Here is a 13,145-nt window from a genome sequence, read left to right on the forward strand (position 1 = left end):
CAAACAACAACACCCACTTTGACTCAAAGATTCAATTTGAGCTTATTGCGAGAATCGTTGTAGCTATTATAAATATATTTTGATTTGATTTTGATTTCTCAGAAACACTTAAAACTCTCCTCACAAAAAAAAGAAAAAAAGAAACACTTAAAACATATCTAGCAGAATAAGCTCTGACCTAAACAGATCTCTAATGGAAAAAACGTGGAGCCGTGGAGGTTTTAAAAATTATTTAGGTGTTGGATTTCAGTAAAACGTATTGAAACAAACCAAATCAATAAATTATTGCTATCAAATTTTGATAAAATTTGCTATTTTTATCATTTTTGTACGAAACGGTTTATATAATTAATTTAATTAACAAATTCTTCCCATCAAATTCTCTGGTTAGGTAAATGTGAAAACTAAATTTATAATATCTTAGAAAAATCATTTAAGATGCGATCGACCTAAAATACATAGATTATAGCTCCATCTGTAAAGTGTCTCGAAATCTATTTAAAGGATGTTATAACCTCTCGAAATTTATTTAGAAAATGTTTGTTACTAGTATTTTGGAAACAATTAATTATTTAAAAGATGTTAAATAATTACCTCCAAAAAAAAGATGTTAAATAATTATAATCTGTCGATCACAAAATTGGCGAGAAAAGACCACGCGTAGGTGACGCGCAAGCACTGAGCCGCGAGACGGGCCGTATTCGGGCCGGGCCCTCCTACGCCTACCCTTACTGACAAATCTCCGCTCACAGTAACTGTCTTCAATATCAAATCGTTACAACGCCCCTCACCAATCAAAGCCATTGGATTTTTCGTCAAGAAAAAAACCATGTGGAGAAATCCAGCTACCAATTTGTTGAGACGGGCGCTGAGGACCGCCGTTTCCTCTTCCGCTAGCCGTTTATCCGGCTTCCCGGCGCCCTCGTTCCGCCGCTACTGCGGCGGCGGCGGCGCCACCGTCGGCGACGGCGATGGGGAAGGGGACAGGAATGCGATGACGTATGCGGAGGCGAAAAGGTTGATGAGGTTGGTGAATGTAGGAGCGCTAAAGGAGAAGCTGGGGATGGAGGACAAGGAGGTGATCCCCTACGCCGAGCTCCTGGAAGCGTGCGAGAGCATCGGCGTAGCGAAGTCGGCGGCGGAGGCAGCCGCGTTTGCTCGAGTGCTGGATGAGGCCGGCGTCATTTTGCTGTTCCGCGATAGAGTGTATCTTCATCCAGATAAGGTATTTTCGTTTTCATGTGGATTTTTTTAGGTTTTGGTTGCATCACGTGTTTAATCGTATTTTATGTGTGTGTGTGTGTGTGTATGTTTTGGGGGTTGTAAAGTTGTGGTGTTTGATTATTGTGGAATATGTGGGGTAAACCTAATTTATTTTTCACATCATATTTCGTGAATGTGGTGGGGATCGGGAACAGGGGAAATTTAGGTGATTGATGCAGAAAGTGATGGAGATAGGTATTTTCCTTTATATATGGTTTTAGATTCTTGATGGCTTATCTATAAAATAAATCAAATCGCATTTGAAGATAAGATATTGAATATGCCTTGTTAGTTTGAGGCGTTTTGATCAAAGAGTTAATGCTGAAACTGGATTGTTGAATAGAATATGTAACCAATATGCATCAATGGATTATGAATTCTACAGTGATATGAGTAGCAAGTTGTTTTCTCCTTGTCAAACGCACCTACTTAGATTCATCCTCATGAATTAAGATGTGGCCTAAACATCCCTTTTCACGACTCGTTATTAGGTGGTCGATTTGGTTAGGAAGGCAGTTCCCCTTGCCCTTTTGCCAGAAGATGACCCCTGCAAAGTCGAGCTCAAGAAGCTGCAGGAGAAGAAGGAAGAAATTGATATACTGGCACACAAGCAAGTCCGTCGTATATTGTGGACCGGACTGGGGATTGCTGTGGTGCAGGTTGGGCTCTTCTTCCGTCTGACATTCTGGGAATTTTCTTGGGACGTGATGGAGCCAATTGCGTTCTTCACAACCACAACGGGGCTAGTCATAGGCTACGCCTACTTCTTGATCACTTCAAGAGACCCGACATACCAAGATCTGTTGAAGAGACTCTTCCTCTCGAGACAGAGGAAGCTCATTAAGAGGCACAATTTCGACATCCAGAGGTTGTTGGAGTTGCAGAAGAAATGCAGGGTGCCTCATGATACATGTTCGTCCATCAAGAGACGGACAGGGGTGGAATTGGAACCAGAGGACCTTCTGCACAATCGTTGATACTATGATATTCACCTGCTTTCATTTTGTCTCTTAAGAAAAAAGTTGTCTCACAATTAACCAAAAGCTCCATAAATTGCAATGATTTTTCTCGGGCTGCCTCAGCAGATATTTGGAGTTGAGGTTAGAATTTTCGATACTTTTTAACTCTAGACCGCAGAGGACTTGAAAGTATCTTTGCCGACTCTAGTAATTTGTATCAGCTTCTGACTATTTGAGGTCACATATATATAGTTTTGTGATGCATATAAAATTGGCCTTCCTGATTCATTTTCTGCTTTTGCTCTTGCTTTGGCTTCTATAATTGATAGTGCTGAAAAGTATCGCCGTGGTTGTTAGTAACATGTGATTTTGCAGCTCATAAACACATGAATATATGTAGATGCAATGTAGATACTTGTATTTGTGTTTTATAATGTTTACTTTAGACACCATGTACATTGTTGCTTGGATTTGTGAGAACAAAAACGAGCATGGTTGGAAGCATGGCTTGCAGACCACACTTCTGCAGCATGCGAAACCTGATGCTTCTCATCATCGTTCCACAATGAAAATGACAAAGAATCACAGCCTTGGAATACAGGTCAGTGCTCTTCACAGCTCAGTGTAGTAGTCTTTCATTTGAGGATAGGAATAGCCATATTGACACTGCTGGAGCTGCTTGTTATGCTCATGACTGCTCCCCTCTTCTGCAGCGCAAGCTAATGGTGGACTCTGCGGTGATGAGACTATGAAAGACAACGCACTCGATAGTTGAGTTCTGAGCCTCATTGTTGTTGCAGAAACTTCATCCAACTCGGATTGCAGCTGGAAAACACGCTTTTGTAGAGACGCGATCAGGGCGACGCAGCCGTAGACGGGCTGCTGAAGCCTTGCTGTGGCCTCATAGACCAAGCTGGCAGCAGCATCTCCTCTATCAGTGACAGGAACATCCTGCTGAATCAAACAGATACAGATAAGAAACATTGTGGCTATAGCTGTACTCGCAAGAAAATAGCAGAAGTGATTACTTGCAGCATTTTACTGATGTTACTGGCACCAAAGACGCGGTGAACGGCCATGAATTTTTCCGGCTCGGCCGCAGGGAAATAGGGGAGGAAGAGGCAGTCCTCGGTGCAGCGTCGCCGGAGATGCTTGCATGCTGCACAAGGCATGGTGCTTTTGCTGTTAGACTCCATTGCACAAATAGGAAGAGAGTTGATATTTTCGTTTTCTTACTGTGTGCATGTGTATTTGAGAGATTTACGGCATGGAGAGGAAAGGCCTTGCTATATAGTATAGTGTGGTAAGAAAGAAGAAGCTGGAAGCTTAATCATTGGAGAAAATCCAAGTTTGATAACATGCTTGATTTCATTGGCCGGATTTGCTTTGTTTTTGTCTTTTTTTACCGTCTGTTTAAGATGTGACGGCTGTCACATTCATTGCAGATTCAGTGAAATTGAAATTGCTCGAATATGCAGATTTTTTAAACAGTGCGCGATAATGTGAATTAATAGGGCATATAACTTCAAATTATCAGCGAGTCAAACTCGACATCTAGCTTGATAGTATTGTCTCATTAGACAAATGCTAAACCAGCCAGCCCAAAATCTTTATCATTTTAATTTGATAAACGAGTCGAATACAAGTTGAGCTTTGCGAAATCTATGATTTTAGGCTGCAGATGGTCTTGAGCTCCTATCAATCAGCTGTCCTATTTTTTTTTAACAATGGTTCAATGATGTTGGAATGACAATACGATGACTTCATGATATACAACTCACAAGCAGAAGTTGAGATGCAGTTTTCCAGAGATAGGTATATGATGATAGCAAAGCTAAATGAGACAAAAACAGAGATATCTTAATTAATTTCCCTAATTAATCACCAGCCGACAACCATTTCCCTGTTGTATGGGACCAGCTGCTTAAATCAAGAATTTAAACTAATGAAAAAACAACAATGCACCATAGTAAATGAAACGAGAACAATATAGCATAGCAAATAATGATTTAGTCACTTAACAAGGCAAGAACACACGATTATCCGATATTGATCCCTCCTTTCCAAATTACTGCAATCAATAAAGGTTCGACACGAGGTTAGGCTAGCCAAACCGGTTACAGAACAATATGGCGCGTTTTGATGGTTTCTTCACCTGAAGACTGAAAGTAATAAGGAACATAAAGATGACTCTTCATTGTTAGAGGATAGCAAGTGGTTCCTATATGAATAGTTTTCTATATTGAGCTGCCTCTTCGACCATCTCTTCCATGCTTCTGTCCTTCCTTTCCTTGTCGAGATCAAGCTTCTCCTTCAGTTCCTTCTCCTTCACGTCAATCTGTTCAGAGGAAGGATTTTAGTGGTGGGAAAAAATCCAATGATTGGATGAAGCTAGGAGCTATTATTCTTACAGCATCGTAGATCTCATCGTTGTTCTCAAAATCACCAACTTTGCGTGGGAGTATGTGGATGTGGACATGAGGAACAGTCTGTCCAGCCTGAGGCCCATCCTAAGGGGAAAGACGAAAATCCAGATATCAGAACTTGGAAGATGACAAAGGAAGATGTTGGTTTGATTGTACACAGGAAATCAAATGATTGTCATAATGTTTGTTAGATTTTCCTCAAAGCTAATTAACAATCCAACAATCCAATTCTCGCCTAAGAAAAGGGGCGTTATGCAGTTCTAAGGAGGAAAACATGAGCATTCAAATGAAATAAGAACTGTAATGATTCTCCAATTCAAGCAGAGAAAGGAGAAGGCCAAAGACCAATATTAAAGAACATGAACGTGGGAATAACAATGGAAGATTCCTTCTCATTCATCACAGATCTTACTTGGATTGTAAGCGTCAGTGAAGATGCCTTATGGTAGGACTCAAGCTGGCGCCCAATCTTCTGTGCCGTAAGCCATAGATCACTAGTCTCATCAGCAGTGAGATCAATGAAGCGCTTAACATCACGTCTTGGGCAGACAAGCACGTGTATGTTGTGTCAAGTCAACCAAATAAGAGAAATACAAATATGGCAAGGCACTGTCTTAGTATATACATATGTGTGTGTGTGTGTGTGTATCTTATGTCTATGTGTGTGTGTGTGTGTGTATCTTATGTCTATGTGTGTGTGTGTATCTTTATTCTAATCTTTCTCGTGTGGTGTTGATATTCAAGCAAATCAAAGTTCATAAGTTTCTTGAATCTTGATAATGAGGCACACACTTTCAAGGCCAAGAGAACCTACCAAAGTTGAGAAGTGGAGAAGCTAGGGGTTCAAGGATGTTGGTGCCATTTATTCTAGATGCATTTTTAAGCATGCATAACACGATCACACAAAATTTTCCAGTGAAGACAGCCATAGAAGTATGGGCAGATTAAAGGATATGACCTGTAACAGAAATCAAAAACAAAATATAGTCAACAGGACATAACTGCAGAAGTTATAAGGCGCTATGGAATTGGTAAAATACATCAATATTTTTCCTAAAATATTAAACCTTCATCTCCATTTTTCTCTGCTTTGCTATAGCATAAACAATCGCGTGATACACATGAGTTAGCATCAAAGATTATAATCCAAGAACAGCTCAACAAATGAGCAAATGAAATTCAAACTGAGAATCATAAAGTTGAGCTCCAAATTCATGCGAAACGTACCCCAAAACAATTTTTTAATACTAATGAGAAGGAGTTTCCATGTAAATAAAATTCCAACTGCAGCTCCCGCACCTATTAACTTAGCTCCTTCTAACGTTTCTTCGTCTTATTGATTCTTTTCACGCTTCATTGATTATTATATAATTCTAAATTCAATTTCTCTTCTCTTACGAGAATTTCCTGCAGAAATCTTCACATAGCAAAATTATCCGAAATCGGAATTTGGAAATGCATACCGGGAAGAAGAGGCCGCAAATTGACCATAGCGTACGAGGATTGAGTGGAGTAGAATACTTCTTTGGGGTCGATTTTGTACGGACCAAATGCAAAACTCTCAGATTCCATCTGCGATTTTTAGTTTTTCAATTTACACAAAATAAAAAATAAAAAAGATCAACGAAAGATATAATCGCCGCACGATAATCCAGTCTCAATACGTAATTAGGGCGTAATTTAATAGAATAAGGCTTCGATATTACTTGCCCTATGAGCGCTGTGAGTGAAGCAGTAGTTTCCGGCTGAGGGTGAAAAGGGCGGGAGCGGAGGCGAGTAATGGCGGAGGAAGAGGCCGCGCGTGGAGGGGTGTAGGTAGAGAAACGCGGTTGGAATACGACGGGAAGTAAGGAAAGGCGAAACCTTTAACATCAGCGCGCAGTTCTCCAAAGAGAAAGCGGCGGCGCGTGTAGTTTTTTAGAAGTGTCAATAAAGTCGCGTACTCGCGCGGTAACTGATTGTGAGTTTCTCACCTCTCTCATAGACCATAATCAGGAGAGAAAAATTAATTATTTCTTTTGTGTTTATGCATTGTACTAGTTTTTATTGAAAGTATTATTCTCTTAAATCTGATTTTAATATGGTAATAATAAATACTCCCTCGTCCAACTTTCATCTTCTGGATGCCCCATATTTTAGTATCCAGTTATATTTTTAATAAAAATAGGTGAAATTATTACTCCCCTTTTATTATTTTAGCACTCATATAAGAGGTGAGATTTTTATTCCACTCATAACACATTTAATCACTTTATTAAAAATTGTGTCACTCTCAAATGGATACTCCAAGCTGGGATGGATAGAGTATATAGAAATAAAAAAGCATTTTTTATACTAATATCTAATTCAAGTGACTATTACAATATTGGGAGTAGCGTTTCTGAAACATCTACGGATCTACAAAATTTGCATTTTTTTTAATCAAAATTTGTTTTATATGTATTATAAAAATGATGTTATTGCAAATAATTAAAATATCGTAATTGAACTAGTGAACGTGGAAACTATAATTTTTTTCTTTTTAGAATTAGGATAAAAGAAGGAATTATATTAGATTATCGTGAACAATATCTGAAAGTCAGATCGAAAAATCCGACCAGATCGAAAAATACGACTTTCATAAAGTTACATCAGAAGACAAAGCGGCGAAATTCGCCAAACAATGGGCAACTCTATTAGCCTTCCAGCAATTAAAATGACTTTGTATTATTTCCCAGCAATGAAATCTTATGTGTATTTCTTTTTCAAGGAATGAATTTAAATGTATGAAGTACTTTATGGAGTAATTAGTTCCTGGTCAGAATTTCCAAGTCACAAGATAGCACAAGGGAATCTTAGCCATGAAATACTGTGGGCTAATCGCCATGATAAAAAAATCTTACAACAAATGATTTTTACTTTCTAAAAACAGTTGTAGTGCTGCAGAGATAAGGAGAATGGGAAAAGAAGGCAGATAAGGTTGTTTGTCTTTTGTTTTTTTCTCTCTCCCTCTCTATCCCCTTTCTTTCACCATTTTTTACACTACTACACCTGCTCTCTCTCTTCAAACGGAAGAAGTAGCTGATTATTGGCAGCCATGTTAGGTTCCACTACACTAAATCTTGGCTCTTTGGGCAGCCAGTTGCTCTATTCTCCCCCACACAATTCCACAAAGACCTTCCTACTTTCACCAACTAAACCTTTCTTGAAATCTCCCAACCCCATCACCAGCAGCACCTTCTTCAAATCGAGAACTTCCGTCAGAACCGCCGTCGCCGCGGTTGATTCTTCCGACGCCGCTGTAAAGGTCGAAACTTTTCACCATTTTCCGATGTCCCATTTGAATGTTTTTTTATCAAGATTGATGCTTTTGTATGTGGGCTGATCTTGATCTTGGTTTTGGTTTTGGTTTTGGTTTTGGTTTTGGTTTTGGTTTTGAGAGAGAGAGCAGGAAGGTGGAGAAGCTGAAGGTGGGAGCAAGAGCTATCATTTCGTTGTGGCGAATGCGAAGTTTATGCTGGATGAGGAGGAGCATTTCCAAGAGCTGATGTCGGAGCGCCTCCGGCTTTATGGGGAGAGGAACATGGAGCAGGATTTCTGGCTTGTGATTGAGCCTAAGTTCTTGGATAAGTTCCCTAACATTACTAAGAGGCTCAAGAGGCCTGCTGTTGCTCTTGTTTCCACCAATGGCCCTTGGATCACGTATGTTGTCGCCTTTTTCTCCGAGTTTTATAGCATTGCTTGCTGTTCTACTGTGTTGCAAGATTGGTGTGGCTGTCTGAAATGCATCTAGCTGCCTTGCTTTTTGCTGCATTGTGTCTCGTAGACTCGTTGGTTTAGAATTTCAAGATTGATGCATTGCTTGCTGGTGTTTCGAGATTACCGTAGCTGTCTGAAAATGCATTTTTTGCCTTGTTTTTTGCTGCATTGTGCTCATAGACTCAATGTTTTAGAATTTAAACTGTTGATGCATTATTGCTTGCTGATTCTGTTGTGACTTGTGTCAAGATTAGCATGACAGTCTGAAAATACATCTTTGTTCTTCTTCTTTTGCTACATTGGGTTTCACAGACTCATTGTTCTAGAATTTCAACAAATTAATACAGTGTTTGCTTTGTGTCAAGATTGGCTTTGCTGTCTGAAAATGCATCTTGTTGCTCTGCTTTTGCTGCATTGCGTTTCAAAGACTCATTGTTTTTTTAATTTTGTCGATTGTTGCATTGCTTAAGTGCTGATGCTATACTGTCAATATTAGCACCAGTTTCTGAAAATGCCTCTTGTTGCGTTCCTTTTGCTACATTGTGTTTCTTAGGCTCATTGTTTTTGAATTTTATCGATTGATGCATTGCTTGCCAATGCTATTATGTCAAGATTAGCACGGCTTTCTGAAAATGTATCTTGTTGCTTTACATTTTCTACATTATGTTCCGCAAAAACTCGTTGCTTTTGATTTTAAGCTATTGATACATTGGTTGATGATTCTACTATGTCAAGATTAGCATGGCTGTCTGGAAATGCATTTTCTTGCGTTGCTTTTGCTACATTGTGTTTCATAGACTCGTTGTGATTGATTTCATCGATTGATGCATTACTTGCTGATGGTTTTGTGTCAAGATTGGCACTGAAAATGCATCTTGTTAGTTGCTGCTCTCCTTTTGCTACATTGTATTTCATAGACTCGCTGTTGCCTGTCTTATAGCTATTTATGCATTTTTGTAATTGCTACCGACTTACCTGGCCTAGACTATGAAACCAGGATCGGAGAACTCTAATAGACTTGTAAGCTTTAATTCTGCTGAATGGTTTGTGTGTATGTAGGTTCATGAAGTTAAGACTAGACCGTGTTCTGCAAGATAGCTTTGAAACCGACAATCTAGAAGAAGCTCTGGCTTCGAATCCCATTGATCTCAAGTTTGAGAAGCCAGATAAGTGGACTGCTCCTTATGCCAAGTATGAATACGGGTGGTGGGAGCCATTCCTCCCCCCCAAAACATCAATGGTATGATCATGCAGAGCGAAACCCATTTTAAATTTTTGTAAGTGCTCGTTACATTAGCTTTCTATCTGTTAGTTTTTAAGAGATGGTATATGTAGATTCGTTCATAGGGGTGCAGGCATGAACTGAGATTTCTTCTGCTGTTAATGTTACTATGCATCAATATATTAAAACGAACCACAAATGGCTGCTTGTCTCGTGCTCAATATGGAAACTGAAGCAACAACAAGTGCTTCACTAGTTTTCGTGAATGCATTATCTTGTTCTCGTCTCTGAAATAGTTTCCTTTTCGCAGTACATACTACATAGCTATCATCGAGTCTTTCTTTGCTTATATAGGTAAAAATTGAACGAGCATAAGTAGTATATAAACGCGCTGTTGTGTAACTGAACAGATATCCAGAAATGTGATCATAGACTTACTAAGTCAAGATAAACCGAAACAAATGTAAAGGCAGATCCTTCACCCTAAATCATGACTAGGTTTAGGATCTTTATCAGCACTAAATATACGAGCATTCTAGATTTCCGATTTTTCATCAGTGCTGCTTATTGTCTGAGATGAATGGAACTTTTGGTAGCTTTTGAAGAAGCTTTTCATCCAGTTTGCTGTACTGTCTCTTGAGTTTGGCTTTCGCCTTTAGAGCGTAAGAATCCACTTGATCCTCGTGCTTCTCATACAACGGGGGCATCGTCAGAATCAACACATTAACTGCAACCAGAAAAACCAATGTGTAAACATAGGCGTTTTCCCTCCTCAGCGTTGTCCTGGTGTCGTGCAAGAGGGTAAAAACTTGTAAACCGGAAGGAACACTTACTGATGTAGACGATAGTCAGGAAGTCGAACCAGCTCCCGACAATAGAGATGATCCATAGGGCGAAAATTGCCTGTGTTATCACATAAAATATAAGCTTATGGTATGAAAGTGCAATGGTGTAAAGCTTTAGGTACTATATTGAGACTACTTACAGTCAGAAACCTCTTTAAATCCTTCCCGGAAGCCACCTCCCACAACATACTGATACCTTGGTTGCATCTGTCGCGTAGTAGGAGAGCAACGGTCATGCACAAATCCTGTGGCAACTCGATTTCAGGGAAGTTGAGAGGCGCCCTAGCCAGGAACGAACCATTTTAAGAGTCGTGAGGATTAGCATCAATGGAGTGTGGGGAATAAATAAAAGAGTTAGGAGACTGACTTGTGAACATAGAAGGCGAGGTTCGACCATAGGAAGAGCGAGGCCAAAGCGAGAATGAGGAAATGGCAGATGAAAGGGATGAGATGATAGCCTATCCATTCGAAGAGGAGCCATATGACAGTCGAGCCGGCTAGCAGCGCTGCAGACATCTGCTTGTTCCGCCATAGAATCACATCCGCGGCTGGAAATATTTGTAACCCAATAATTAGATTGCTGATGAACTTGATGGTATGCTAGTGTCTGATCTTGATGAATTTTCACACACACACACACACACTGAATGGTTGATTCTTGGAGTGATGTGCTTGCTTATGCATATAGGTAACACATACATACATACATGATAAGCCGAGTATTGTCTAGTTCTCTGTTTTTAGTGTAGCTGAACCTGTTTTATTTTGGAACACCACTTTGCAGTCCATATTGATCATTGATGAAGTTTCACACGTGCACACACACTCACACGCACATTGGTCTTGGACTCATGCACACAGAGCTATCGAACATGGCCCGGCCCAATTTTGGTCGGGCTGGGCCATGTTTTATTAGGCCCTAAAATAATAATGTACACAGATCATGCATATGTAACATACATAGGCATGTACATGCATGATGAGTCGAGTGCTGTCAAGTTCCTTATTTCTAGGATGATATGAATGCATATGGTTTTATTTTATTTTTTTGAGAGGAGGCATGCATTTGATTAAATGTAAAGATATGGGAGATGAAAATATACATGTGCCACCGCCAAGAGCGCTGTGCACCGGTTTCTGGCGACCAAAGAGATGCCCCAGGCCTCGCCCTTGCCCTTGCCCTTCAGCCGGGCTTTGCCCTTCTGTCGGGCTTTGCACCTGCCCTTGCCCATGCTCATGCACATGCCCATGCTGTTGCCCTTGCCCTTGCCCTTGCCCTTGGCTTAGACCTAGGTCTTGCACTTGGTCTTGTTCTTCGTCTTGATCTAGGCCTAGGCCCCGGCCTTGTTCTTGGTGTTCATCATCGTTATTAAGCTTCTCTTCTGACGAGTCCTCAAATTCTTGATCCATTTTCCTACATCAAAAATTTAAATTTAGATTAAACACACACACAGTCTTGATCATCAATGTGTTCTTCATCAGGATGGATATAATATCGACAAAGATAACATAAAAATGACATAACTAGCAGAAATCATAAGAAAGTAGCAGAAATGTGAAGAATAAACCAGATACATACTCGATGCATAAATTGCAACAAAGAATTTTGAATAAAGATGTAATAGAATGAATCAAAACATAATGAGTAAAATTACTTGTGAAAAATTCTTGATGTGGAAGAGATCTGAGCAGAATATTTCGATTTTGATTTTGGTTTTGGTTAAGTTTGTGTGTGTTTTGGGTAACTGAAATATTCAACGAGGCCAACGTATTATGAGCATATTGTGTTAGTGGATATCCAACTTAACCGTATGTTGCCCTTAATTTTCGGCCAATTCTTTTTTTCTTTTTATTTTCTACAGTAGAAGAATTATTCTTTTCTTCACAAGGGATCATCAGTAAATTAGAAGTTGGTCCCTCTAAATAGATAAATAAATGGGAAGTTATATCATACTTATTTATAGATAACTGTCAGTTTCTATTCTACCCAAATCAACGTAATGCGAGCTTCCAAACGTCATTTATTTTTACATCACTATTCCTTCCATTTACATTTTACAATTGCAATTAATCCAAAATGTGAACCATGTTATAACTTCCAAAAATTCCAAAATTTGTGTTTTTGATAACTAAATTTAAAAGTCGCGTGCAATACCAAAAATGTACAAAATTTGTCTATTTATTTTACAGAAATCATCCCATAAATAAAATTCCGCTGCACATCAGTCAAATATCTCAAGACTTTAAACAATAATAACGGAACTATAATTATATCAATGAGTTATGAATATGTTGTTCAAATGCAGACATCTCTAATCAGTAATCACGAAGTAGCTCACTTTCACTAACTACGCCATCAGGAGCAAGGCGTAGTTAAACTTATTAAAGCATGTTTACGTTGCATGATTGATAAGCTGCTGCATAATTACGTATTTTTTATCCTTAATAATATGATTTCTTCAATCATATGCTTTTATTGTGATATGAATCAAACAAAACTTATCCGGATAAAATTTGTTAAGAGCCTTAGAATATTTCAAGTCCCAATATATCAAAATGAACAAAAGATTAACTAGACTATTTCTATTTATAAGATAGATTCTCAAAGATAAACGCCATCTTAATGATTGAGTAAGCTTAAGGATTAATGCATCATTATTTGGGCCAATAAATTATTAACGCAGTGAATTTG

The 13,145-nt window shown here is 39.1% G+C and overlaps 6 protein-coding genes across 8 annotated transcripts in view; 3 read left to right on the forward strand and 3 right to left on the reverse strand.

Moving 5' to 3' along the window:
- LOC130992114 (nucleolar complex-associated protein 2) overlaps positions 1 to 13,145 on the forward strand; it is an 884,658-nt gene that overhangs the window by 115,456 nt on the left and 756,057 nt on the right. The gene's annotated exons all lie outside the window — the stretch shown is intronic.
- LOC130992158 (calcium uniporter protein 5, mitochondrial-like) lies at positions 533 to 3,598 on the forward strand. Its single transcript, XM_057916686.1, has 2 exons — positions 533 to 1,225; positions 1,755 to 3,598. Exons 1-2 carry the CDS (start codon positions 830 to 832, stop codon positions 2,238 to 2,240), a joined length of 882 nt encoding a protein of 293 aa, XP_057772669.1. The 5' UTR covers positions 533 to 829; the 3' UTR covers positions 2,241 to 3,598.
- LOC130992184 (LOB domain-containing protein 4-like) lies at positions 2,618 to 3,418 on the reverse strand. The gene is made up of 2 exons (XM_057916732.1): positions 3,251 to 3,418; positions 2,618 to 3,173 (listed from the first exon to the last, which is right to left on the reverse strand). The coding sequence occupies exons 1-2, from the start codon at positions 3,416 to 3,418 to the stop codon at positions 2,835 to 2,837; spliced, it is 507 nt and encodes a 168-aa protein (XP_057772715.1). The 3' UTR covers positions 2,618 to 2,834.
- LOC130992172 (bifunctional bis(5'-adenosyl)-triphosphatase/adenylylsulfatase FHIT) lies at positions 4,193 to 6,650 on the reverse strand. 2 transcript variants are annotated; one of them, XM_057916713.1, is made up of 5 exons: positions 6,359 to 6,650; positions 6,110 to 6,220; positions 5,061 to 5,207; positions 4,634 to 4,732; positions 4,193 to 4,560 (listed from the first exon to the last, which is right to left on the reverse strand). In XM_057916713.1, exons 1-5 carry the CDS (start codon positions 6,518 to 6,520, stop codon positions 4,444 to 4,446), a joined length of 636 nt encoding a protein of 211 aa, XP_057772696.1. In that variant the 5' UTR covers positions 6,521 to 6,650; the 3' UTR covers positions 4,193 to 4,443. The 2 variants fall into 2 exon arrangements, with proteins under 2 accessions (XP_057772696.1, XP_057772697.1); XM_057916714.1 differs by having other exon boundaries at positions 6,355 to 6,489.
- On the forward strand, positions 7,400 to 9,807 carry LOC130992170 (uncharacterized). Its single transcript, XM_057916712.1, has 3 exons — positions 7,400 to 7,934; positions 8,079 to 8,329; positions 9,446 to 9,807. Exons 1-3 carry the CDS (start codon positions 7,725 to 7,727, stop codon positions 9,630 to 9,632), a joined length of 648 nt encoding a protein of 215 aa, XP_057772695.1. The 5' UTR covers positions 7,400 to 7,724; the 3' UTR covers positions 9,633 to 9,807.
- LOC130992160 (reticulon-like protein B5) lies at positions 9,964 to 12,336 on the reverse strand. Of its 2 annotated transcripts, none has more exons than XM_057916690.1 (6): positions 12,033 to 12,336; positions 11,557 to 11,867; positions 10,821 to 11,001; positions 10,594 to 10,735; positions 10,442 to 10,511; positions 9,964 to 10,335 (listed from the first exon to the last, which is right to left on the reverse strand). In XM_057916690.1, exons 2-6 carry the CDS (start codon positions 11,861 to 11,863, stop codon positions 10,163 to 10,165), a joined length of 873 nt encoding a protein of 290 aa, XP_057772673.1. In that variant the 5' UTR covers positions 11,864 to 11,867; positions 12,033 to 12,336; the 3' UTR covers positions 9,964 to 10,162. The 2 variants fall into 2 exon arrangements, with proteins under 2 accessions (XP_057772673.1, XP_057772672.1); XM_057916689.1 differs by having other exon boundaries at positions 12,109 to 12,332.

Source organism: Salvia miltiorrhiza, chromosome 7 (assembly GCF_028751815.1).
Source record: "Salvia miltiorrhiza cultivar Shanhuang (shh) chromosome 7, IMPLAD_Smil_shh, whole genome shotgun sequence".
NCBI classification, from domain to species: Eukaryota; Viridiplantae; Streptophyta; class Magnoliopsida; order Lamiales; family Lamiaceae; genus Salvia; species Salvia miltiorrhiza.

Bases quoted from the DNA above. Each gene is read 5' to 3' on its own strand.
- LOC130992170 (XM_057916712.1), top strand. From the start codon at position 7,725: ATGTTAGGTTCCACTACACTAAATCTTGGCTCTTTGGGCAGCCAGTTG. The intron at 7,935-8,078 runs GTCGAAACTTTT...GAGAGAGAGCAG, and splicing joins CTTCCGACGCCGCTGTAAAG to GAAGGTGGAGAAGCTGAAGG. The intron at 8,330-9,445 runs GTATGTTGTCGC...GTGTGTATGTAG, and splicing joins ACCAATGGCCCTTGGATCAC to GTTCATGAAGTTAAGACTAG.
- LOC130992158 (XM_057916686.1), top strand. From the start codon at position 830: ATGTGGAGAAATCCAGCTACCAATTTGTTGAGACGGGCGCTGAGGACC. The intron at 1,226-1,754 runs GTATTTTCGTTT...ACTCGTTATTAG, and splicing joins TGTATCTTCATCCAGATAAG to GTGGTCGATTTGGTTAGGAA.
- LOC130992172 (XM_057916713.1), bottom strand. From the start codon at position 6,520: ATGTTAAAGGTTTCGCCTTTCCTTACTTCCCGTCGTATTCCAACCGCG. The intron at 6,221-6,358 runs GCAAGTAATATC...TAAAAATCGCAG, and splicing joins TCACTCACAGCGCTCATAGG to ATGGAATCTGAGAGTTTTGC. The intron at 4,733-5,060 runs GTAAGATCTGTG...CTTTCCCCTTAG, and splicing joins CACTGACGCTTACAATCCAA to GATGGGCCTCAGGCTGGACA.
- LOC130992160 (XM_057916690.1), bottom strand. From the start codon at position 11,863: ATGGATCAAGAATTTGAGGACTCGTCAGAAGAGAAGCTTAATAACGAT. The intron at 10,736-10,820 runs GTCAGTCTCCTA...GTTCCTGGCTAG, and splicing joins CTCGCCTTCTATGTTCACAA to GGCGCCTCTCAACTTCCCTG. The intron at 10,336-10,441 runs GTAAGTGTTCCT...TTCTGGTTGCAG, and splicing joins CCTGACTATCGTCTACATCA to TTAATGTGTTGATTCTGACG.
- LOC130992184 (XM_057916732.1), bottom strand. From the start codon at position 3,418: ATGGAGTCTAACAGCAAAAGCACCATGCCTTGTGCAGCATGCAAGCAT. The intron at 3,174-3,250 runs GTAATCACTTCT...TTGATTCAGCAG, and splicing joins ACATCAGTAAAATGCTGCAA to GATGTTCCTGTCACTGATAG.